This window comes from Callorhinus ursinus, unplaced genomic scaffold, assembly GCF_003265705.2.
Source record: "Callorhinus ursinus isolate GAN/ISIS: 27379988/994484 unplaced genomic scaffold, GSC_fseal_2.0 scaffold11, whole genome shotgun sequence".
In the NCBI taxonomy this organism is placed as follows: domain Eukaryota; kingdom Metazoa; phylum Chordata; class Mammalia; order Carnivora; family Otariidae; genus Callorhinus; species Callorhinus ursinus.
The window spans coordinates 23,752,655-23,777,449 of NW_027397073.1; the positions used below are offsets into that span (position 1 = coordinate 23,752,655).

Here is a 24,795-nt window from a genome sequence, read left to right on the forward strand (position 1 = left end):
CTCTGTTTCTGGGTCCATTCTTTTTTAGGGGCTTGAGTTGGCCAAGTCCCTTAACTTGGCTAGATCTCAGGGTCCTTTACATGTGAAGTGTGTCTATAACAATACCTGTCTTCAAACAAACCAATCAACCTGTCTTTTAAAGTGTTCTTGGACCCAATTCCAACCTTCCACACAACACTAAGCAGTGCTCGGACACCATGAAGGTGTCCAAGAATTCAGAGTTAGCAACAAATCCCACTGGTCAAGGACTCAGTTGTATGAGACTTGAGATGCCAGTTGTAAGCCCCAGGCTGTTACCTGTGCTTCTGACTGCGTGCTACAGAGGGAAGGTTCCAGTGACCATCTCCTCAGGTTCCATTAACTTGCTGAAGTGGCTCATAGAACTTGAGGAAACACTTAGGTACGCTTCTCAGTTTTTTAAGGATATGATGTAATATATGAACAGCGAGATAAAGAGAAACATGGGGCAGGATCCCAAACAAAGGAGCTTCTGTCCTTGAGGAGCTTGGGACCTGGCTTGGTGGCACGTATGGGAGCATTAGGGTTCTCTGAGCATGCAAGCTTGCCAACAAAAAGCCAAAAAGCTGTCCTCAGATTTTTATGGAGACTTCAGTACATAATCATGATTACTAAATTCTTGGCCATTGGCTAATTCTACCTCCAGCACCTCTCCCCTCCCTGATGTTAGGGGCTGGACTGAAAGTTTTAACCTTCCAGTCACATGGTTGGTCTTCCTGGCAACAACCCCGTCCTTAGATGGTGTCCACAGATTACCTCACCTAACATAAGAGACACCTTTACCCTCTTATTACTCAAGAAATTCCAAGCGTTTTGGGAGCTGTAAGCTAGGAACTGTGGACAAAGACCAAATGTATGAGAAATCTATTCTGGTCTTCTAGATGATCAAATATGTATTACTTATTAATCACAGTATTGTATCTGTGCTTTCTATCCCATGGAATTCTAAGATTGCAAGTTTGTGGAAGCCCTTTGAAAACTGTCATACACTTTCTAAATGAACAGGACTTTTTGGCTGTACAACAGGAGTGAGGGCAGGGGGGGACAAGCGTGTGCAAGACCTGAATGGAGTGGGAAGACTCTGGACTGTGTGCCTCCTCCAGCTGTGGGCTTGTGGATGATGAGGCTGGACAACGCTCAGCTTGTAAAGCACTGGAATGTGGGGATGGACACGGGGACTTGGCAGGGAGAAATCTGCTGGTGTTGTGGTGATTAACATCTCAGCTGTGAGGGGTGGATCTCTGTCACAACACGATGCTGTTCTCCATCCTTCTGTCAGCAGTAAAAACAGACTCTAGAGCTAAGCGTTAACCAAAATATGAAGGTGCTGTGTTAAACACAAGCAGATGGTGGATCCAGCAGGAGAGGGAATGACCAAGAAAAGTGGTCTATTTTAAACATCTGATTATTTTTCCCCAGAGAATATTCTCCTTTCATCCATTTCCCAGGATACTTTTTTGACTCTAGGGAGCAGTGGGTCCTTGGATGAGGCACTGATTTTTGGGGGGACCTTGTTTCCCTCACCTAAGGGGGAAAACCTGGGGTCAGAGGGAGGCCTTTCTGATGAGCCACCAACCAGGATCTTTCTATGGATGTATTCTGGATCAACAGGAAAAGATTTGTGCCATAGGCAGCTCTTGGGAAGCAAGGAGGTGATTGATGAATGCAGACATAGTATTGGAACTTCCTTTAGTTCAGTCTGCTCATTGGGAAGACCAAGGCCCAGAGAATTTGAGTGATTTGTCCCAGGAAGTTCTCTCTGGATGCCGAGGGAGGTCTGCACCCCTTGATAACCTGCTTGCCAGACCAACACATTTTCCATACCAAGACGTGGTTGCCTTTAGCTGAATGTTTCCAGCTCCACATTTTTCAGTCATCTTGAAAAAGGATTAGTAGGACTCAACCTATGTCCAGAACTGGGATGGTTGCTTTTCTTTCCTTCTTTACAATCTGTTCATTGAAGGTGGTAACTGTTTGGATCACTTACCTTTGTTGGAGGTGTTGTCATTCTGTTGTGCTGTTTCCCCAGGCTCTCATCTCTGCTGTGCTGGGTCTCCAGGAAGACCTTGGGTGCATCCTATTTTAATGCTTAACTAGACTTGGGAAGAACAGATGTGATTCAGGCTTTGTCCAGAACCTGAATGATTGAACATTTTGTATGTGTACCTGGGATAGGCACATGTTAAAATAGGGATGCATCCATCCACTGTTCATCCACCAATGCATTTGCTAAAAGCTTACCGGTTATCTAGTCTGTAAGGCATTTGCCTAAGAGTGGGAATTTGTTGAGGGATTGTGTAATTGTATAATTGCAATTACTTGGTCCCAGTTTCTGAGCAACTCCGGATTTAAAATGTTTCCAGTTCAAAAGCGCTGTGTACATAACAATTGTAGAATATGCTTGGATACTTGGTAAGGAAAAGCCCAAGACTGGAGGGTAGGTGATAACTCAGACCCTGAAAGATAACTTTCCAGAGCAGCAGGACTCACACGATGGTGTGTTAATGCTGCTCAGGTGAGCTGAAGAGGCAGCAGGCAGAGACTTCCACCATCATGTCCAAAATGAAGTCCAGCAGTGCATTACCTGTGTAGTTTCAATAGGAAGCACCGTTGATCCCCTCCTTTCATATGTCCTCCTCAAATGGTTTTCTGTGCTGCCTGTTTGGGGGCGGGGAAGGGAAGTTTTAGATGGAGAAGATGAACCTACATTTTCTCATTTTAGCTCTTCTCATGGAGAGATAGAACCACCCCCCTTGCCCACCCCATAATCCTTTAGAGGATTTCACACCAATCACATCTATCCTTTTTCTAAACCTCTAAGTCTTTGCTGGGTGGTCACATACAGGTTCAGCTTAGCTGTTCTTTCAAGCTGCACCCCCACTTTTCAGCTGGACCTGAAGTGACAGTGTGAAACCACATCTAAATTGGTCTCTAAAATGCCATCACTTGGCATAGAGGACATGAGCTAACTATGATCATCCTAGACCATCTGTGGCCATCTGACAGCAGGTTTGGTTGGAGAGTTCTATCCAGCATTAATATTGAAAAAATGATGCAGTACCAGGTAGGCAGGATGCATTATTGCTGATGGTGCCCCAGGATGGAAATTAGAGGCATCACTTTCAGCTCTTGGGTTAGTGGTGATTTTAGGCAGCACCCATTTACCTTTCTCACTCTGAAGTCAGAGTCCATTTCATGGCTGCTACTCAGCGAATGTGTGTGTTGGTTCCAGAACACTTTTCCCTTTCCCCCTGAGGTCCCAGCAGTAAAGATGCTATTGTGCCTCTTTGCTGATGTACTCAAATTGAACATTCCCTCTTGATTCTCAGAGTTAAACTTCTCTGCTCTCTGAAACCATAAATAAGCTCCATATTGCAAAATATAGCAGAAAAAAGTTGGAAGAGCTGGATAAGGGTGAAATAATATATGAATTAAGAGGATTCAGAAGCTATATGAGTAGCACTAAAGTGTGGTGGAAATGGCCTATCAGCAGTCTGGAATGGTAAAGTACCGAGTAAATGAAGTAGTAAGAGGAATAGTCAGAAGAATTTCAAAGACCATTTTTTCAGGGGCAGGAGCAGAATAAACAACGTCCCTGATCGCGTCTGCATTGTGAGTGCTCACGAGAGGACAGAAGGGAAGGGTGCCTGAGAGAAGATCTAACTACACTCCTCTTGAGGGTGGTGTTTTGTTTTTTGTTTTTTTTTTTGGTCAGTCTGTAAGTATGGACCTTTTTTGAGTAGAGTTGATGCACAGTTACATGAGTTTCAGGTATACAACATAGTGATAAGTTTATTCATCACGCTGCGCTCACCGCAAGTGTAGCTAGCATCCATCCTGATACGTCGCTGTTCCAGTCTTGTTACTGTGTTCCTTCTGTGCCTTTTATTCCATGACTTAATCATTCCATAACTGGAAGCCTGTACTTCCTATTCCTTTTCACCCATTTTGCTGAACCCCTTACTTCCCTCCCCTCTGGTAACCATCAGTCTGTTGTCTGTATTCCTGAGTCTGATTCTTTTTGTTCATTTTTCTTTAAAGATTTTACTTATGAGTGGAATCATATGGTATTTGTCTTCCTCTTATTTCACTTACCATAAGACCCTCTGGGTCCATCCGTGTTGTCACAAATGGCAAGATCTCATTCTTTCCTATGGCTGTGTGATAGTCCAGTGTGGATATACCACATCTTCTTTATCCACTCCTTTGTTAATGGACACTCATGTTGCTTTCGTATCTTGACTATTGCAAATAATGTTGCAATAAACATAGGGATGCATGTATCCTTCCGAATTAGTGTTTTTGTTTTCTTTGGGTAAGGATCATAGGGTATTTCTATTTTTCATTTTTTGAGGAATCTCCATACTATGTTTCCCTAGTGGCTGCACCCGTTTGCATTCCCACCAACAGTGCTCGAGGGTTCCTTTTTCTCCACATCCTGGCCAACGCTTTTTTTTTCCCCCCCATTCTAGCCATTCTGAGAGGTTTAAGGTGACCTCTCATTATGGTTTTGATTTGCATTTCCCTAATGATTAGGGATGTTAAGCATCTTTTCATACGTCTGTTGGCCATCTGTAGGTGTAAGTACTGATCTTTTAATTCTGCAGTTAGATCATCACCCTCTTCATGTATAAAACCCATGTACAGTTTTCCATTGGCCATGGAATCATATGAACAACCTGTAAGGTGCCTCCCAAGAACCCCCTGCATGTCTCTCACTGAGCCCTTCCCCTCTGTGCTCTGCATCTGGCCTCTACTGCCTGGCTTTCAACTCAGGGAGCACTACTCCTACCTGCCGCAGGCTTGTCTACAGCTAACCTCTCAGCCTAGAATGCTCCTCCCTCCTCACTGTGCCTAGCCAACTCCTTCTCCAAGTTTCACCTCAATTTGTGCTTTTTCAGCGAAGGCTTTCCTGATGACCTGGACTAGGTGAGGTCCCCCGTTGTATGCTGGGAATGTCTGTGCTGCTAGGGCAATTATGACCTTTGAAGCAGGACTGATTGCATAATGTGGTTGGATATCCTTGAAGATAGGGTGTGTCTTTTTCCCCCTTCTGTGTCCCAGCACCTTGCATAGTGTTGGGTAAATACTTATGGATGGATGAATGAACTAGAGGCCATTTTCCTGCCGATAGGACTTTTAGCTTATGGGAATATGCAACAGTTGAATATTTGTTGAATAGTCTCAAGGTGTGTTTGAATCCTGGGGGGGAAGAGGAGGTTGACATGGCTTGTCCTATGAAATGAAGATTGAGAGCTAACTTCAGTCCCAAATGCGAGTGTGTAAGGCGTTTAGTTCTAAGATGATCTCTTAGAGGCAAAGCAAGGATAGAGCAACATACTCATGTGTTGGGGGCAGTTCCCCAAATTTTCCCCAGAAAAGTGGTTGTTCCTGTGCATTTTCTTAGTTAATGTAGGTCAGTGAATTCTGTTTGCAGAAGAGAACTTAGCTTGAAATGACTTCAGTCCTGCCTTTAGTTGCTTACAGAGGTCATAGAGTGGAGCAGGTTTTAAATTAAAAGAGATGCAAACAAACTTATTCCTGACTCGGTCTAGGGCAGTGACTTTCTACTAACTATTATGGTGATTATAAATTAAGACTGGTTCCCTGGGGAGAGCAATATACTAGTCTTGGATGGTAGAGATCAGTTTGTAGTTATACAACAAAAGAGGAAAGCAACTATCCAGTGATGGCATCATATATGGAATTAAAAAGGTGTGTTTCAGAGAGCTTAGGTGGAAATGAAGACATTGTGCTCTGGAAAACGGTCTCAAATGACTTAAACATGTGTGGTATGATTGTGGGTTGCTTAATTCACATGCTTGGTCCTCTGTACAGGGAGAGTTTCCATTCCAGCAACTATAGTCATGTTGGGGAAGTAGGATTTTAACAAAGGTTCCGCTGCTTGGTAAGATCCGGGCATATATTTAGCTGCATGAAATGTACTAGTTTTGAGCAAACCTTTCTTAGCATCTTTAGCAGGCAGGTTAAATGGGTTTGATGTTGCAGCCTTACAAAACTAACTTGCCATCCACAGGACTTTGTGATCTTTCCAAAACTTCAACAGGAGCACATTGCTTTATAACTGTTTCTAAGCCTCTGGTAAAACTGCATTTCCTATCAACAAGCGTACTGCTGGATAAAATGACTTAGCAATGCTCCCCAAACACCACGCACTTGCCATCTTGGTGTCCGTTTGTCACTTAAGGACATACTGCTTAATCTGTTAATATCTGTAGGACAGGAAACAGGTAAAGTTTGCCTTCACCAGTCACACGGAGATTTGGTTCTTCATTAGCTTCAAACACAGAGAGTGAATGTAGATGAAGATGGAATTGTGACTGATGACATAATCAGGTGTCAGAAAGAGTCGAGTTTTTGCTCAAAAGATGATGTGCTAGAGGCATGTAAAAAAGCAAATATCAAAGATAGGCTTGTGATGGCCAGGGCCAGGTATAGCTAGATCTCCCTTTTTGACATTTGACTTTTGTTTCATTTAAATAACAGGAAATATTGGATTCTTATGGTAACTTTGCTATTTAACTATGCATTTGATCCATTACAGAATGAAGCTCACTTCTTTGCCGGTTCCCCCCACCCCGTCCTTTACTCCAAAGATACCAAGTGGCTTTTTTTTCTATCCCAATCTCTCTGCATGAAGTTAAAGTTCTTCCTGGCATCCGGATTAGCTTGGTTCTCTCATTGAGGAAAGAGCATGGAAACAAGTTCAGTAGAGATCGGGACTGGGGCTCAGGGATCTACCTGATGGCCCAGCATAGACATGGGTTTTAAGTTGTCAGCTCTGGACACACAGAATATTGACACATAATTCCCTTTCTATAAGTTACAGAGAGGTTCCCAGTGAAGAGCATTTGGGGGAAAGGGAAGGTTACTACTGGTCTGGGAAGCCTTTCACGGGATGAATAAACAGGGAAACCAGGAAGTGGGACTTGCTGCTGGAGGAGGAGGAGTTAAATTCAGGAAAGAAATCAAAGGAGTCTGGTGTGCGTTCCCGTGATGCGTTGTGCGCCTGTGGTTCTGCTGGGACTATTTGATTGTATCTGTGCTCCCCTAGAGAGGGGTGTCTCCACGTCTCATTCACGCCCAGGGCCCCAGGTCCTGCTGCATTTGACAGTAACTACTGAGCACTTACTCTGGGCCAGGTTCTGTGCTAAATGCTTTATATACATGAGTTCATTTAATCTGAACAGCAACCTTAACGTGGAAGCTATTTCCGTACTTGACAGATGGGGAAACTGAGCCTGTAATAGAAGTTAAGGCTAGTAGCTGATTCCTGAGTCCTTTTGAAAATTTTTATGGAAGTATAGTTGATATAATGTTACATTAGTTGTAGGTGTACAACATAGAGATTCAACAAGTCTCTACATTATGGTTATCACAAGTATAGCCCATCTGTCCCCTTAGAATGCTATTATAATACCATTGACTTTTACCGTCATGACTTACTCCTTCCATAACTGGAAGCCTATACCTCCCATTTCCCTTCACCCATTTTTCCCATACCCTCAGCCCTCTGGAATAGTTTTGTTCTGTTTATGGGTCTGTTTCTCCTTTATGCCTTTGTTTTGTTTTTTAGATTCTATAAGTGAGAAAATGGGATATTTGTCTCTGACTTTTTTTCACTTAGCATATATCCTCTAGGTCCAACCATGTTGTCACAAATGGCAAGATCTCATCCTTTTAATGGCTGTATATTATTCCATTGTATGTACGAACCACATCTTCCTTATCTATTGATGAACACTTAGGTTGCTTCCATAGCTTGCCTATTGCAAATAATTCTGCAATAAATATATAGAGGTGCATATTTCTTTCCAAATTAGTGTTTTTGAGTACCCAAGAGTGGAATTACTGGATCATATAGTATTTCTATTTTTAATTTTTTGAGGAATCTCCATACTGTTTTCCACAGTGGCTGCAACAATTTACATTTGTAAATTGTACAAACCGTACATGAGGGTTCCTTTTTCTCCACATCCTCGCCAACACTTGTTATTTCCTGTCTCTTTGGTTATAGCCATGCTGACAGGTGTCAGGTGATGTCCCATTGTGGTTTGGATTTGCATTTCCCTGATAAGTGATGTTGAGCATCTTTTCCTTTTTCTGTTGGCCATCTGTACTTCTTGGAAAACTATATATTCAGGTCCTCTGTCCATCTTTTTAAACATTTTTTAAGTGTATATAAGTTCTTCATATATTTTTGGATGTTAACCCCTCAGATACCTGAATCTTCCTTGCTCTCCAGTTCCTATAGTGGGAGCCCAGTACAAAGGAAGAGAAGATGCCCAGCAGCATAGTGGTGGGGATATTCTTTATTTAGCTGCCCCCCCCACCCCGCCCCTGTTTGGGAGACTAATCACTGGCATGGGATTCAGCATGCAGCTCATGTCTGGGCCCATGAACATGATCTTCAGGCCTCACATGTGGAGAGGATAGTGGGTGGTCCTGCTTGGATGGGCGAAAATATCTAGTCTTTGTCCTCCAGACTATATTACACAAAAGAATGAAACATGACGCCCTTCCTACCGTAAGGGCAGTTAGCTTAAGGTGTCCCCATGGTTTCTACGACATGGCCGTGCCTGCCAAGTACCATGTACTAGGGAAACGGCTATTGTCATGGTGCTAAAAAGAAACTGTCGGCTTAGTTTGGAAGTGTTTTTCTTCCCCATCCGTGAAAGTATTGCTTCAAAATGGACACCTTTACACCAAACAGAGGATATCACTTATGACATCTTTGCAAAGTGTTTGTTTTCCAAACCCCATTTATAGAACTGAGCTATGAATATCTCCATGTGTTTGGTGAGGGGTACACGTTTCTCTGACCTAGAGGGTCCCCTAGTCTCCTAGCTCTAGTTCTCTGCTTCCTGTCCTTGCACGTTGCGCCTGGGCTGCAGGCAGGGTTGGGGAAGCTGCTTGCCGTCCTTGGCTGGTGTGGTCCTTCCTGCCTTGGGCAGCACCTGTGTCCCACGTCTCCCCTCCCTGCCTTTTAACAATTGTTTTTCTTTGGAACTCACAGCCTGTCCACTTATTTCAATGCCGATCACCTTTAGTTTGCTGACACTAGTCTCTCTCTAATTGATCATAGACTGGTCTTGGGTGGAGAAATTCGGTGGCTTCTGTGTTGCTTCAGGGGTAGAAGCTGACTGACATGATATCGCATCTTTGAGTCCTAGCACAAAATTCATGTCCTGAGAAATGCTGTTTGCCTACTTTGTCAGTTTTAGCAAAAGGGACTCTTGCTGCACCCTGCAACCGGAGCCCTGATTTTTCAATTACAGAGCAGAGATTTCAATGCCTGCCGAACCGTGGCATCACGTCAGTGCTAAGGGTACAGCTGTGAACAAGGCTGACCGTGTGCCTGATGTTTGTGCCCTATCGTGGGGAGGAATGGGAGGGGGGATGCAATTTATTGAGTCAGCCACCAGGTTAGGCTGGGGGCTCCTCTCAGGTCCCTTCCCAGAGTCGGTGCCCAGACGATGATTTTAGGTCAAGATGACATTGGAACCCAATCTTTAGTCTGCCTGATTGTTAAAGTACCTAGTGGCTTAATTTGGCATGTCATTGTAAGTGGCATTTACATTTTAGTGCAGGGACTTTCTGGAGATAATGTTTCTAGCTCAGGATCAAGGATATTGGGGCTGGAATTTCATGCTCAGCCACAGTGGTGAGGAGAGGCCTCTGGGTACGTGAGGGTCTACAGTGCCTGCCAATCAGTTACCAAGTGAAACCACAAGCCTGCTAGCTTGCAAACCTGCTTGCACCTTGGCTGCATCTGCAGAGCTGCCTGGTTCCCACCCCCAGGGATTGATGTAATTGGTCTGAGGAGTTACATGGCACAGGAAGCTTTGAAAGCTGACCGGGTGGTTCTAACCTGCAGCCTGGGTTGAGCATTCCTGCCCTGGGCAGCCATTCCTTCCAGCTGAGAACTGCCTTTGCAGGCCCTGCAGATAGTGGGGAGAGGCACCTGATTGGGGCAGGGGTGTGTGGTGGCTGGAGAGTAGTTCTCGTACCTATGTGTCTTGGTTCACAGAGACCCCTGCCTTCTCCAGTTAATACACAGGGCTCTTTGCAAAAGAAAAATCACAAGTTCTTTGATAATCAAGTCAGACTTCTATCTCCTTAGATAGGACGGAGTTAAGCATTGTTAAAAGGGGGAGTGACAAGTTGAGTGGCGCTATAATTGGGTTATGTGGGTCAGGCTTGTCTTTTCCTATAATCTCCCTCTAGGAAAGCTGGTGTAGAGGTCAGATTTGTTGGAAGGAATTCCTTGAAGGTGAGAAAACAAGAAGCAATACAGAACCTTGGTTCTAGAGCATTTCTATCTGGCCTGTAGAATTGATGACTTCCTGTTAAAAGAATATATTTCACTGTTTTCTGAGACATTAGGAGAACCCATGCTAGTAGTGTGTGTAGGGGATGCTGTTAGCATCCTCTGCAAACCAAAACAGTTTTTTGTTAAATTGAGGTGGAATTTACATAACATAAAACTAGCTACTTAAAGTCAACAGTTCAGTGGCATTTAATACATTCACAGTGCTTGCCGTGCAAACGCCATCTCTGTCTGGTTACAGAACATTTTCGTCGAGATCTGAAGGAAACCTCCCTCCAAATCCTGTGTGTCTCCGCAGTTCTGGTCGGTCTGGCTACTGCGGTGTTCCCCTCTCCCTTCTTAGCCCGTTTTCTTGGCTCTTTACTCTGCATCGCTCATGTCCTGCCTTGTTGGGGATTCCAGAGGCAATGGATCTTCCTCGGGTGGGTAGGTCTGGGAAGGGAAGGGATGGGGATGGTGGGTTGTTTGCTAAGTCAGCATGTAAAGCAAAATTTGATTATTTAAAATTGCCCTTGGCAATCCTGTCAATTGCTCATCAAGTGTGGCATGCATGACGCTGGGGAAACAGCTCTGCTCGGTAATTTCTAGACACTTTAAGCTGAGAATCCATGAAATAGGATAAAGGTGGGGAAGCAGGAAGCTGAGGGGAGGCCTGCCTGCAGATGTCACCATCTTCACCATCACAGCGCATGGTTTACTTCGTTCTGCTTTAACAGTGAACTGCTATGATCTCAGCACATGTCCAAGGGTGTCTTTATTGTGGGGTTGGAGGACATAGGACGGCATCTAGCACAGTGGGCACAAAGTAGGTGCTCACATGTTTCCTTGATTGGAATCTAGAGCTTGCTTGAACAGGTGTGTAATTCACAATGTCCTTTCTAAAGTGACAGGAGCCTTTGGCCGTCTGTTTCCTCAGTTGGCATCAATTGTTGCCATCTTCCCTTTTCTTGACTTGCCTGCCCCTGCTGAATAGCTATTACTCTCCTTAGGAATGGGTCACTCACCTATTTTTATGTGGATTGCCTGCCTAACTGGATGGCCTGTTCCATAAAGTCAGGGTATAGATCCCCATGTTTCTACTTGATTACATGGCGCTTATCACAATGTGTTTTCCATGGAAGCCAGATGCCTCATAAATGTGGTGTTTACGGATTCCTGTCTCAACAGACATTTATTGAGCATCTGCTATATGCCAGGGATACTGAGCATCTACTATACGCCCAATAGCGTATCAGAAAGACTTGGCAGTCATGGGGCAAAATGGATGTGAAAGAAATGCCTGCAAAACCATGAAGTTAATCCTAGAAGAAGGGAGCTGCGGCTCAGCGTAAGGGCTAACCCGGGAGGGCGCAGGGAAGGTCAGGGTTCAGTGAGCACAGGCACCTGGAACTTGGACTCTGCCCACACGGACAAGTGAGGGAAGGGCGTTCCGAGCTGCGGAAACCGCGTGTACAAAGGGCAAGGGCAAAAGACCTTCACTGTAATGGCCAGGTAGTAAACCTTTCAGACTTTCGGGCCACAGGGTCCGTGTCATGACGACACGACCATCCTCAAAGTGCAGGAGCAGCTATATAGACCGTATGTGAGTGGAATGTGTGCTTGGGCTCCAATAAAACTTCATGGACACCAAAATTTGACTTTCATGTAATTGACATGTTATCTGGGTATCATTCTCCTCCCTGCCCCCCTCCCAGCCATTTAAGCATTTAAATGTTTACTTACCTCCTGGGCTGTACAAAAACAGGTGGCACACTAGATTTGGCCCAGGGTTCTAGTTTGCTGACCCATGCACAAAGGCAGGGAAGAAAGAGCATGTACTGAAGAAGCAGAAGAGCAGGTACTTAGGGGACACTGTGATGCAGTGGGTGTGCGTGGAGGCTGAGGGTCTCCATTTCTAACACACTCGAGGGGACGGTGAGCCTGAGGTCCTCACTTGGAGCAGCAGAGAGCTAAAGCAGCATTAGGGCTTGATGCTGCGCTGGGTTCTATGGAATGGGAAAATAGAGACCATTTTCTTCCAGTAGCTGTTTTCAGTCTACTGAGAGAAGAGAGATTTATACAAGCAGATAAATCAACCCTCCCAGAATTAAACAGCTAGTGCCAGGCAGTGAGGTTTCCCAGTGCTGGTGCATCTAAGAGGTCAGGGAAGGGCATGCAGACAGCAGGGGTCCGGCCAGAAGAGCCCCCGTGTGAGCCGGGACTGGGCCCGTTGGCTTCCAGGATGTCCACCTCGATGATGTCCACATACCATTCTTCTCTCCACTCTGTTCCTCTTGGGATTTTACTCATTCTTCTTGTCCCTTTTCCCTTGAGCCATTCCTGACCCCATTTACAGAGTGTGGAGACATTGAGTACAATTTCTTGGGTGTGCTGTTCTCCCTCTGCCTGGACGGGAAGTCCCAGGAGCGAGCTCAGAGGGGTGACAACTGTAGTGAGGCTAAGGAAAGATCCTTCACCTGAGGCATAGGGACAGGATCTGAAAAGTCCCTGCAGCTGGGTGGAAGGTAGGTTTACAGGACCTAGGAGGAGGAAGGTTAGAACACCTGAGGGGAGAAGAAATGTTGACAGTTACGGTTGGCAAATGCTCAAACTTTCTCCGGAGAGAGCTCAGAGCATTCTTACTGTCTACTCCAAAGCGCTTAGGTGTACTATAAAGCTCTAGAGCACCTTCTATAAAGATACAATCAATACAGCAGGCTCAGAGGCAGAAGATCCTGTGAACTTGATTGTTCATAATGCAAAAAACGACTTTGGCTTCGTATCCTGGGCTGGGATATCAGGGATGCCAGGGATGCAATTTGGGGGTGGTTTGTGTTCCCATGAATGAGTGTTGTGAGTCTGTTGCCTCATGACTTAACTCTTCTCATTGGTGAATCCGAGACCAGTGCTGTAAGGGCCAGGGGCTTGCTTTTAAAGAGGGCAGTGACCATCTGGAGGAGAGCACTGTAAACCAAGACCAAAATAAAGCCCACTGGCTGCAAGCTATGGACTTGGAGCTGTCCCTCCACGAGGGAGGCCGGTTATACTGACCCAGACCACACTCTGGCTGGCCTTTTTGGTCATAAGGCTGTTAGTTTCAGGTTTGCTAAGAATGTTCTGTGGCCATGAAACCGTGTGTGTGTGCACGCGCGCGTGTAGCCAGGTTCTAAGGCAAACAGGCCCTGTGGCGATCACATACCTAGAAAATTCAGAAATTTGTCAGACAGATGTAAGGCGTGCTGCCACAAGTGACCGCCAGCTGGCCCAGATGCTGCCGTTCGGTGCACTGAGCTTCGGTTCCCACGGCTGCATATGACATTCACCGTGGGAGCTCTTAGGTCCCCTTGGATTCTGAGTTGGTCTGAGGTAGAACCCAGTCTTGGTGTTGTCACATTCTCGGGTGACTGTAGTGTGCAGTCTGGGCCGATGGCCCCCCTGCTAGATCCAGAGGGCTTACTCACTAAGGGCTGTGTTCTCCCCTGCTGGGAGTTGGCCAGCTTCATGACCTTGCAAATCCCGTAGCAGATGGGGGAGCTTGAGCAAGATTTTGGGGTAGGTTTGTGGCTTAAAGAATGCACAAGTAAATTGAGGTTGCTGACAATTCAGGAATATGCAAATACACTTTCGATTTGCTTACACTTTCTTTCACTCCTGCAGGAAAATGGCTTTGTCCCTGAATGCAGCATATCAGAGCACAGGTTCCTAAGACTTGAAGACAGGCTCTTCGGTCTTGGTCTTGGCACTGGTTGTTTTGTTTCTCATCTGAAGCGCACTAGACGCTCCCTCTGACAGTGCTATTTTGTCCTGCCCTTGGGATGAGGATGCAAAGCCCTGGTAGACATAACCAGATGCAGGCTTGGCAGTCTTGCTGGCAGAATTATAATTACATTGATCTGTGGCATCCTCTTAGGATCTAGAAAGTGCCCTCTGTCCCTAGTCCTGTGAGTTACTTGTCACGGTATTAGATCACCTTGTGTTTTGAAATGAGAAGGGAGGAAGATGTGTCAAGATGGCTTTGCAAGTTCTCCGGAGGGCCCCTCAGAGGTAGCAATACCCATGTAGACGCCTGAAAGCTTTATTTCTATTTGACTTTCTTGTTTTAATCTTCCAGTACACGAGGGTCTGGATCCCTGACCCTGACGAAGTGTGGCGCTCAGCTGAATTAACCAAGGACTACAAGGAGGGAGAGAAGAGCCTCCAGCTCAGACTAGAAGATGAAACGGTAAGTGCAGGTCATGGAAGGGGGAAGCATGGGGGTTTGGGTGGTACGCTGTGGGCTGGAGCTTCCCTGCAGAGTAGAGCTGCTTGAGCCCCTGGCATCTTTCTGTTGCTGCTGTTGATCACATATGTGCAAGTGGTAAACCATGCTAATCAATATATGCCCACTGATGTTGGCAGCTGAGAGATCTCTGGTGGCCACGGCAAGGATCTTCTCCATGGAGTAGCAGGGAGGGTTCCCTTCATGGGGCTGAGGCATCAGTGGGAGGTGAGGCGGGAGGTGACATGAGAGACCGCCCGTGGGAGAGTGGTTGGAGCCCTGGCTCTGGCCCCAGCCTGTCTGGGGATTGGGACCCTGGCTCAGCCGTTGCTAGCTCTGTGCCCTCAGGCAAGTTAGCAATCTTTCCGTACCCGTTACTTCATCTGTTCCACGTGAGCCATGGTTTGTCTAGGGTGCTTTTGCGAATACGAGGAGTTGCTATGAGACGTGTGCTCAGAATCGTGCTTGGCACATGAGCCCTTCGTGTGTGTTAGCTGCTGTAGCGAGATGGCTTTAGCAGTTGCCCTTCAGGTGGCCTCAGTCAAAAGGAAGACGAGGTAGTGAACTATGAAATCTTCCTCTGATACGATCTGATTGTCCTGAATTACATGAGCCTTCTGCAACCACCCTTCTCTGAGGTGTGCGTTCCACAAATATTTGAATACTTGCACTGTGTCGGGTCTTGGGAGTGTATGTGGCCCCGCCACTGGGGGGGGGAGGGCACAGAGGTACAGCAAAGGGCTGTGACACATTGCATGAGGCACAGAAGCAGGTGGATAAGGTGTGGGACAGAAAAGAGAGGGAGCCTGAGGAGGTGAAGGTGTTGAGGGAGTCGAAGGGGTCATGGGAAGGAGCTGGCCATCGAAGACTCAGGGCAGAATGAGCGGGCAGAATGTCCCGGGCAGGAGTGCTGTGTGTGCCAAAGCCCCGAGGCTGCATGGTGTTCCCTTTGTGTGTTGAAGGAAAGGAGGCCTGTGCACCGGCCACTGTTGGAAGAAGGGGTCAGAGAGGTGGCCCGAGGACAAAGGCACAGGTCATTTGGGCAGGGCTTACAAAGGAGATTGCAAGGGAAACAGGTGTTGGCAAAAACTTGGGAGTATGGTTGACACACAATGTTAGGTTAGTTTCAGGCATACAGCGTCGAGATTCAACCAGTTTATACCTTGTGCTCTGTGGGTATTAGGCTCCATGAAATAAGTCCTCCTGAGAAAGATGAATGCCACATGGAATCACTCGTTTGTGTTTTGTTTTTAGATTCCATATGAGAAACAGGTTTTGAAGGAAGTGACAGGAAGAAACCAAGTATTGGCTTTGGGGTGGGTTACGCTGGAGGGGCTGTTGTAGAGCAGACATTGGGGAGGAGGGAGGCTGGAGTGCTTCTGGCCTCCCTCTGAGACTAAAAGTTGGTACCACATCATTTAGCCTTTGATCATTGACTCTTGCTGTTTTGTCTTCTTTCAATCATCTTGGTCTTGTCTTTCCAGTTAGTAATGACCTACTTGAGAAACGGACCTTGTCTTATCCTTTGCTCACATAGTACCTACTGTGGTTGGTGATTAACTCATTGATTCATAGAAAGATGGAACATCTCCCTTTACTAACTTCTGTTTGTATCCCCTCAAGCCTATCACTTGGTAAAACTGGGACACCAAGTTAGATTTTTACACCAAGGTGTACATGCCTCCCCTTCCCCTTCCTGGCAGGCCGACTTGGCTAGCCTCCTCTTGGTTTGGAGGCGAGAAACAAAATTCCCAACAGATGGAATCATGTTTACTGTGTGGAATAACTTCTCACCCCACACCCCAAACAAAATGAAATTAGTTCACCCGCTTGAATGGTGTTACTTCTATTCCAACATACTTCATTTTAGATGATCTTTTAAGTGGGTGGGTATTTTTAAAGGGTTGTATGGAGGTAGTGAGGAATGACCTGTGTTGCTAAAACAGAGCAGATGCTTGTCTCCCCAGCTGAAAATCTGCCCAGCATGACTAATCCTGGAGGCTGCCCAGGACCCCCCCTCTCCCAACCTGCTACTTGGCCAGTCAGCGTGTAATCAGAATGGATGCCTGGGGCTGCAGATTAGCAGCTCTTGAGAAATAATGGGCTCTGAACGTCCAGCCCTGTCCAGGTTCCTTGCAGACTGTGGTTTGTCCACTGCTGGCTCCAGGTGGTTACTAGGAGTGACGAAGCTGAGCTGTGGACCAAAGGCAGGAGGGCAGAAGTTAAGAGGACTTGGCCTTTGCAAGCTTAAAGAGCGTTTGCTCTGTAGCTGAGACCATCCTTGATGTAGTAGGCTGGCCGAAATTTAGCTCTCAGTGCTCCCCCACCCTCCCTACCACCGAAGTCCAAGAGTGTGGGTTTAACTATGGTGGCAAAGGATGAAAATAAATTCATTCTCTTCTGGAACAACAGTATCCTTAACTCCCAGCTTCTACCTTACTGCTTGCTTGTGTGCTCAGCTCAAGGTGGTCAGGCTCCTCGGAGAGGTTTCTTCAGTGTTGCTTATTATTTTAGTTGTGGTCAAATACACAAAACATAAAACTGACCACGTTAACCATTTTTAAATGCACAGTTCAGTGACATAAAGCACCTCCACATTGTTGTACCACCATCCGTGTCCAGAAATTTTGATCTTGCAAAACTGAGACTGTCTCCATTCAGCTCTAACTCCCCCTTGCCAGCCACTGGTAACTTGACTGCTGTGGGTACCTCATAGAAGTGGAGTCCTACCATATTTGTCCTTCTGTGTCTGGCTTGTTTCACTGAGTGCAGTGAAAGTTACTTTATATTTAAGCCTATGGGGAATTTCTTGGAAAAGGACAGCGTCCTCTCTTTCTCCCTGCAGCTGTGATGGGTGCGAAGTATCCAGGTATGCAGACCCTAACACAGTGCTGCTTTTAAACTGGATCAAGTATTTCTGTCCCTGTTGGCAAACCTTGGTGATACAGAGTTCCCTCCTTGTTTGCCTGGGTAGAGAGTTGTGCCTGGCAGGCCTTCTGTCTCCTGCTGCCACCTCCCTTGTAACTCCTGCCCTCTAGTGGCAGGGAAAACTCTTGTTTCCATGGTTTTGCATCTAAATTTTTTTTTTTTTAATTTTAATTTAAATTCTAGTTAGTTAACATTGCAATATTGGTTTCAGGAGTAGAATTCAGTGATTCATCACTTACATACACCCCCCACTGCTCATCATAACAAGTGCCCTCCTTAATACCCATCACCCTTCTAGCCCATCCCCCATTCATCTCCTTCCATCAAGCCTCAGTTTGTTCTCTGTTGTTAAGTCTCCTATGGTTTGTTTCCCTCTCTTCTCCTCCTCCTCCTATAAGTTCATACGTTTTGTTACTTAAATTCCACATATGGTGGGGCGCCTGGGTGGCTCAGTCGATTAAATGGCCGACTCTTGATCTCAGCTCAGGTCTTGATCTCAGGGTCGTTAGTTCAAGCTTCAAATGGTGCTCCACACTGGGTGTGGAGCCTACTTTAAAAAAAAAAAAAATTTCCACATATGATTGAAATAATATGGAATTTTTTTTTTTTTTTTTTTTTTTTTAAAGATTTTATTTGAGAGAGAGAGCCCAAGGGGTGGAAGGGGCAGAGAGGGAGAGGAAGAAACAGACTCCCCGTTGAGCAGGGAGCCTGACACAGGGCTGGATCCCAGGACCCTGAGATTGTGACCTGAGCCAAAGGCAGACACTTAAACTACCAACTACCAACTGACAAATTCCAGGGTGCCTGTGTGGCTCAGTCAGTTAAGCGTCTTTATCTGAGTGACTTACTTAGCATAATACACTCTAGCTCCACCCATGTTGTAAATGGTAAGATATTCTTTCTGATGGCCGTAGGATTCCATTGTATACTTATACCATATCTTCTCTATCCATTTGCCAGTGGTGGACCCTTGGGCCCTTTCCATAGTTTGTTGATAATGCTGCTGTAAACATCAGGGTATATGTACCCCTTTGAATCTGTAGTTTTGAATCCTTTGGGTAAACACCTAGTTTTGCAATTGCTAGATCATAGGGTAGTTCTATTTTTAACTTTTTGAGGAACCTCCATACTGTTTTCCATAGTGGCTGCACCAGTTTGCATTCCCACCAAGAGTGGGAGAGAGTTCCCCTTTCTCTGCATCCTTGCTTTGATTTTAGCCATTCTGACAGGTGTGTGAGGTGATATCTCATCATGGTTTTGATTTGTATTTCCCTGATGAGTGATGTTGAGCATCTTTTCATGTTTCTCTTAACCATCTGGATGTCTTCTTTGGAAAAATGTCTAGGTCCTCTGCCCATTTCTTAACTGGATTATTTGGTTTTGGGGTGTTGAGCTTGATATGTTCTTTATAGATTTTTGGATACTAGTCCTTTATCTGAGAAGTCATTTGCGAATGTCTTCTCCCTTTCTGTAGGCTGCCTTTTAGTTTTGTTGACTGTTTCCTTCCCTGCGCAAAAGCTTTTTGATGAAGTCCCAATAGTTCATGTTTGCTTTTGTTTCCCTTGCCTCTGGCGATGTGTCTAGCAAGAAGTTGCTGTGGCGGAGGTTAAAGAGGTTGCTGCCTGTGTTCTCCTGTAGGATTTTGATGCTTTCCTGTCTCACATTTAGGTCTCCCATCCATTTTGAATTTATTTTTGTGTGGTATAAGAAAGTTTCATTCATGTGCATGTTGTCCAGTTTTCCCAACACCATTGACTGTCTTTTTTTCCATTGGATGTTCTCTCCTGCTTTGTCAAAGGTTAGTTGACCAGAGAGCTGTGGGTCCGTTTCTGGGCGCTCGATTCTGTTCCACTGATATGTGGGTCTGTTTGATCTGTGGTCTGCTCTATGTGACAGTACCATACTGTCCTGATACTGCCAGCTTTGCTTTTCTTTTTCAGGATTGTTTTGGCTATTTGGTTTTTGGGTTGGTTCGGCTTTGGTCTTTTGTGGTTCCATACAAAGTTTAGGATTATTTGTTCTAGCTCTGTGAAAAAGGCTAGTGGTATTTCGATAGGGATTGCATTAAATGTGTAAATTGCTTTGGATAATATAGACATTTTAACAATGTATGTTCTTCTAATCCATGAGCATGGAACGTTTTTCCATTTCCTTGTGTCCTCTTCAGTTTCTTTCGTAAGTGTTCTGTAGTTTCCAGAGTACAGATCTTTTACCCCTTTGGTTAGGTTTATTCCTGGGTATCTTACGGTGTTTGGTGCAATTGCAAATGGAATTGATTCCTTGATTTCTTTCTGCTACTTCATTGTTAGTGTATAGAAATGCAACAGATTTCTCTACGTCGACTTTTATATCCTGCAACTTCGCAGAATGCATGTATTCGAGCAAATTTTTGTGGAGTCTTTCAGGTTTTCTACGTAGAGTATCATGTTTTCTGTGAAGAGGGAAAGTTTGACTTCTTCCTTGCTGATTTGGATGCCTTTTATTTCTTTTTGTTGTCTGATTACTGAGGCTAGGACTTCGAGTACTGTGTTAAATAGTAATGGTGAGAGTGGACATCCCCTTAGGGGAAAAGCTCTGTCTTTCCCCCATTGACTATGATAATAGCAGTGGGTCTTTTGCATATAGCCTTTATGATGTTGGGTATGTTCTATCTATCCCTGATTATTTGCTGACTGGAGTTCGTATCCATTGTTGCAAAGCCACCTTCATGGCAGGTACCCCTTGTGTGCAGGGGCCTCCCTGAGTGTGAGAGGAAATGGCATACGTGAGCTTCAAGGAGGGGAACATGCCCCACCTGTGTCTTTGCATACCCAAGCCCTTGAACATAGGTGGGGCCAGGGCAAGAGGGTGGATGTAAGCCTCCATCTGTTAGTAAAAGCATACTTCATCAAAATTTAAGTGAAATGGACATTGCTAATTTTTGACAACGAAAACATCTAATATATTAAAAATACATTTGCAGTTCTCTACTGTTCAGTCTTCATCTGGCTGCCACCATAAAGAACCATTGTCTTGAAGCACGTTGTGCCTGTACATGTTTATATAAACAAACTTAAGAGGAACATGAATTATGGAGTATTGCCAAATACTGCTCCTGTCGTGTTGCCGTGGTTGCAAACACTGTCGTGTTTTGTGGGTGTCTCTGGCCTCGGCCTGTGGGGAAGCGGGGGGCTGGACGCTGGGCCCGGTATTGGTATTTCCACGGGTGGATTTTCTCTGCATTTGTGCCTCTGAAAGTTGAGATTAACATGCTTGTTTGCCTTTCCTTTAAAGCATCTTGACTGCCTGGTTTCTCCCCACACTCGGAAGTGCTGTCCGTCTCTGGCGTTGGCCATGTTACAGTCCACAGACCTTCAAGGCACCTGGAGGCCGTTGTCTTATTTCAAGGATGTGGGGCAAGGGGAGTGCAGAAGCGTTTTCTTGGAGCCGGAGGTGTTAGTCACAGGAGTGTGTGGAGGGTTGCCGATCTCATGGTGTCGGCCCTGAAGCCTGATGCCAAGTGGCAGAGTGACCACGTGTTCTTTCATAAGCTTCCAGTTTGTGTTTAAAATAATGGAGCCCTCGAAGATGCAGGACCCAGGGAAAGGCCCCTCTTATTCCAGTCTGAGGACGGTGCCAAACATATCCAGCTGTTACAGCCAGGAGATGGCCAACTTGGTTCTTTATGTCAAGAAGCAAATGTTGCGGAAGAACTAGGACCACTGTACTTGGCCGTTGGTGCACTCGGACCTGTGCACCTGGAGAATGCCCACAGGTCTTGTCAGCGCAGTTCAGGGCAAGTGTCAGCTGTATGCACATCTGGCAAAACCAGAGCTGAGAGTGGTAGATACTCTTGTCCCAGTAGAACTTCCTAGTGCAAGTGACTTTGACTAGTATAGTAGGTTTTCCTCTTTGTTTTACTGGTTATTTCTGTTCTTTTAAACTTATTTGGTCACCTAATAATTTTTTGCCTTCAATAGCTCAATAATCCACAGATGAGACTGTCTTTGTTTAGATGGCAAGAATAATATGAAGACCGTATTTATCCTGTTTATATTGTACATCTACAAAAAACATTTGAAGTTATAGAACAAATGGCACATAAAGATCTATTGGTAATATTGTTACCAATGCAATAAGTTATCTCGCCTAAAGTAGGCTGTAATTTTCAGATGGACATATTTTTATTGTAAAATACACGTAACCTAAAAATGAGCATCTTCACCGTGTTCCGACGTGTCCTGTCAGGGGCAGTAAGGGTATTCACACCGTGGTGCGACCATCGCCAGCATCCATCTCCTGAGGGATTTGTCTATTACCATTGCCCTTTTCCTCCACTGTGTGGGTTTCCCATCAGTTGGGATGCTTTGCCTGGCTGCTTCTGCTCAGAGATGGGCGAAGCAGTGATTTCTGCCCTCTGTTCTCTCCGTCCTCCCCACCCACCCCCCACCGCCAGCAAGGGACATTTGGCAGTGTCTGGATACGTTTGGAGTTGTCCTAAGGAGGGTGGTCAGCTACTGGCATCTGGCAGGTGGAGGGCAGGAGTGCTGCTAAGCACCCAAAATGCCCAGGGCAGCAGCCCCTACCCCCCATCCTAAATGAAAACCGTGTGGAGGTTGAGTAAACCCTGGATTAACTCGTAGGGGAAATGTCTGGATTGTTCACTGCTGAGACCTACCAAGCTAAGGCCCCACGATTCAAACAGAATGCTTAAGCTGTGTTTCCTGCTTAATTTGGATTCAGAAGATTACTTTGGACTCCATGTTCTTATGCTGCTGTCATTTTGTTTAAAATTCAAACTTCTTTTATGTTTTCCTTTATGGCCATTTTCTTCCCTTAGTTACTTGTCTCACCATTTATTCATGATTCATTAAGAGGAGTTGAGCCATGATATGACAGGGTCTGGTTATACAGCAGTGAAAACAGCCCATCTATACCCTTGTGGGGGTTTTCAGTCTAACTTGTAATGAATGTAATACATTTGTAAGCATAGGGTTTAGAAAATGAAAGGTCAAGGCCAGAAATCTTTAGAAATCTATTAGAAACTTGGTGAGATACTTGACTGTACCTCCACTGTACCTTTTACACTCCCCCTAAATGCACACTCTTTTTGAAACCCCCTTGGGCAGCGACTTCTGGGTTTCTTGCTGACTTCTCAAAGCAGGAACATGTACCGCGGTAGGGTAGAGACCATACCTAAATGCTCCAACATGGTTTGGAGCCCATTTTGACTTCTCTAGTTGGGTGCCAGAGTTCACTATGTGTAGCCTTTCAGGGTCAACCAACCCCTTGCCAGCTGGTAACCATATTACTGTTAGCTTACTTTTCTCTGGATCTCTAAGTTCTATGGGTAGAGTAGGAGAAAAAAGTTGGCTTTATCTGCCATATATGCTGCTGCTTAGCCCCAAATCTTTGTGTTGGGAGTTGTCATTCAAAGATGTTTCTAGGATTATGTTCTCTTTGTGTAGTTCCGTGTAACATGGATATGAGTTGATACGAGAGATGTCATGAAAAAAATCCAACATTCCATTCAGCTAATATTTTTTTAGCACCTGCTAAGTATTCTAAAACTATAGACCCACAGAGTATAGGGCAATCTAGACCTTTGTTCTCCAGAAGAACACTGTGGTACAGTGGAATGTGGTCTGTCTGTACTGGCCAGTATGGTAGTCTGGCCACATGTATCTGTTGGGCCCTTGAAATGGGACTAGTGTGGCTGAGAAACTGAAGTTTTGAATGTATTTAATTTCACTGAATTTAATTTCAGTAGCCACACATACTGCCCTATTAGAAAGTACAAGTATGGACCAATCCCTTAACTTCTTTCTCTATATTCTCAAGTTTTGGCTAGTCCTAATATGCTAGATGAGGACCAATTGGAGATGGCCATCTGTTCGTCCGGAGGGAGGGGTCAAGGCTCATTACGCGTGGGTGACTGAGAATTAAATCTTGTCATGAGTGTTTATTCACCTCTACACCTCCAATGGCCCAGTTACTACATTGTGAAGTCTTTTGTGCCGGGAAGTTTTCATGGTCCCTGATCACATCCTAAATGCTTAGATTTCAAATAAAACCCTGTTAGCTGTGAACGTTCGATACTAACAGCAGTGTTGGAATCAAAATCCTATTAAACAAACCCTTAAGTGTCTCATTCCCTGATTCCCTCTGGATGTACACACACCACAGAATCTGTTCCGTCTATTGCTGAGCTTGCACCTCCTCCATCCTTGCTACAGCTCTGGGCATTTTTACTTACCAATTCTACTGTAACCAGTACCGCTGGCTTATTTGTGGCCCTTCTTTTCACAAAATCACATATGTGTTTCCCTCTATGTGCTTGAGGGAGAGTTTTTGAGAGAGTATTTCATCTGAGGAAAGTTGGAATGGTAGCGTTTCTGTCTCAGGGTTTAAAAGAGTTGGAGCTCAGGTCCCCGTTTTCTAATCTGAAAAACGAGGGGCTGAGCTAGGTGAGCCCTGCAGTTCTGCACTTGGCTGAGTTCTGTGCTGTGTACCAGGGGTGGGAGGGGGGTGCAGGGCCACACGGGACATGAAGAGCGAACGTGCTGCTCCAGGGGTGAGGGCATCTCCATGGGGAGGTCTGCAGAAAGACTCAGGGAGAGGGAGGGTCATGTTAGAGTCCCGGTGACAGCAGTGACTCAGCTAAAGGTGAAAGGTGGCAGGGAGAGCCATCACCTCTAGAACTTAAATCTCAACATAGTCCATTTCCCCTTGTTGCCTATCTTCTGGAAATTTTGTATCCTGCCCCATCTCCTGTATGGAGTAAATTTGATAAAAGACCTTTTCACAAAAAGAAGAGTGCCCCCACACTCCCCACAGGAACCTGTATAAAGAAAACCTCACTAACATGGCTAACTGTTGATAATTTGTGGGGATGTCGTTCCACAGAGACTTTAACATAGTTTTCAAAAAAAAAAAAGGAATTCTATATTTCATTCTGTAACCTGCCTCTTCATAAATTCAGCGGGATGCTGTGGGTAGCTGCTGGCCTATAAATACAGGTGTATGTCAGGTGTTACTTTCACGATGGATAGGTTATTGAGATCTTTACCCATATATGTGAGATTGTCTCCTGAGGCCAAGAAAGAGTGTCTTCATGAAAGGGTCTGGCAGGGTGTTACCAGCTGCCTTCTAAAAAGGTCAATCCATCTGAACCTGGGCGCGGTACACCTGTTTGGCCACATCCTTTGTACTGAGGGTCTTACCAGTTTCTACACCTTTGCTTATGTGGTGGATAATGGTGCTGCTAATCTATTACTTGTAT

General features: G+C 45.3%; 1 protein-coding gene across 3 annotated transcripts in view; it reads left to right on the forward strand.

Moving 5' to 3' along the window:
• The window catches only part of MYO5B (myosin VB), a 345,264-nt gene that overhangs the window by 133,553 nt on the left and 186,916 nt on the right, over positions 1-24,795 (forward strand). For all 3 annotated transcript variants that reach the window (XM_025886612.2, XM_073898217.1, XM_073898218.1), the window contains exon 2: positions 14,460-14,570. In XM_025886612.2, the coding sequence (XP_025742397.2) occupies positions 14,460-14,570 (111 nt within the window). The remainder of the gene's footprint in view (positions 1-14,459; positions 14,571-24,795) is intronic.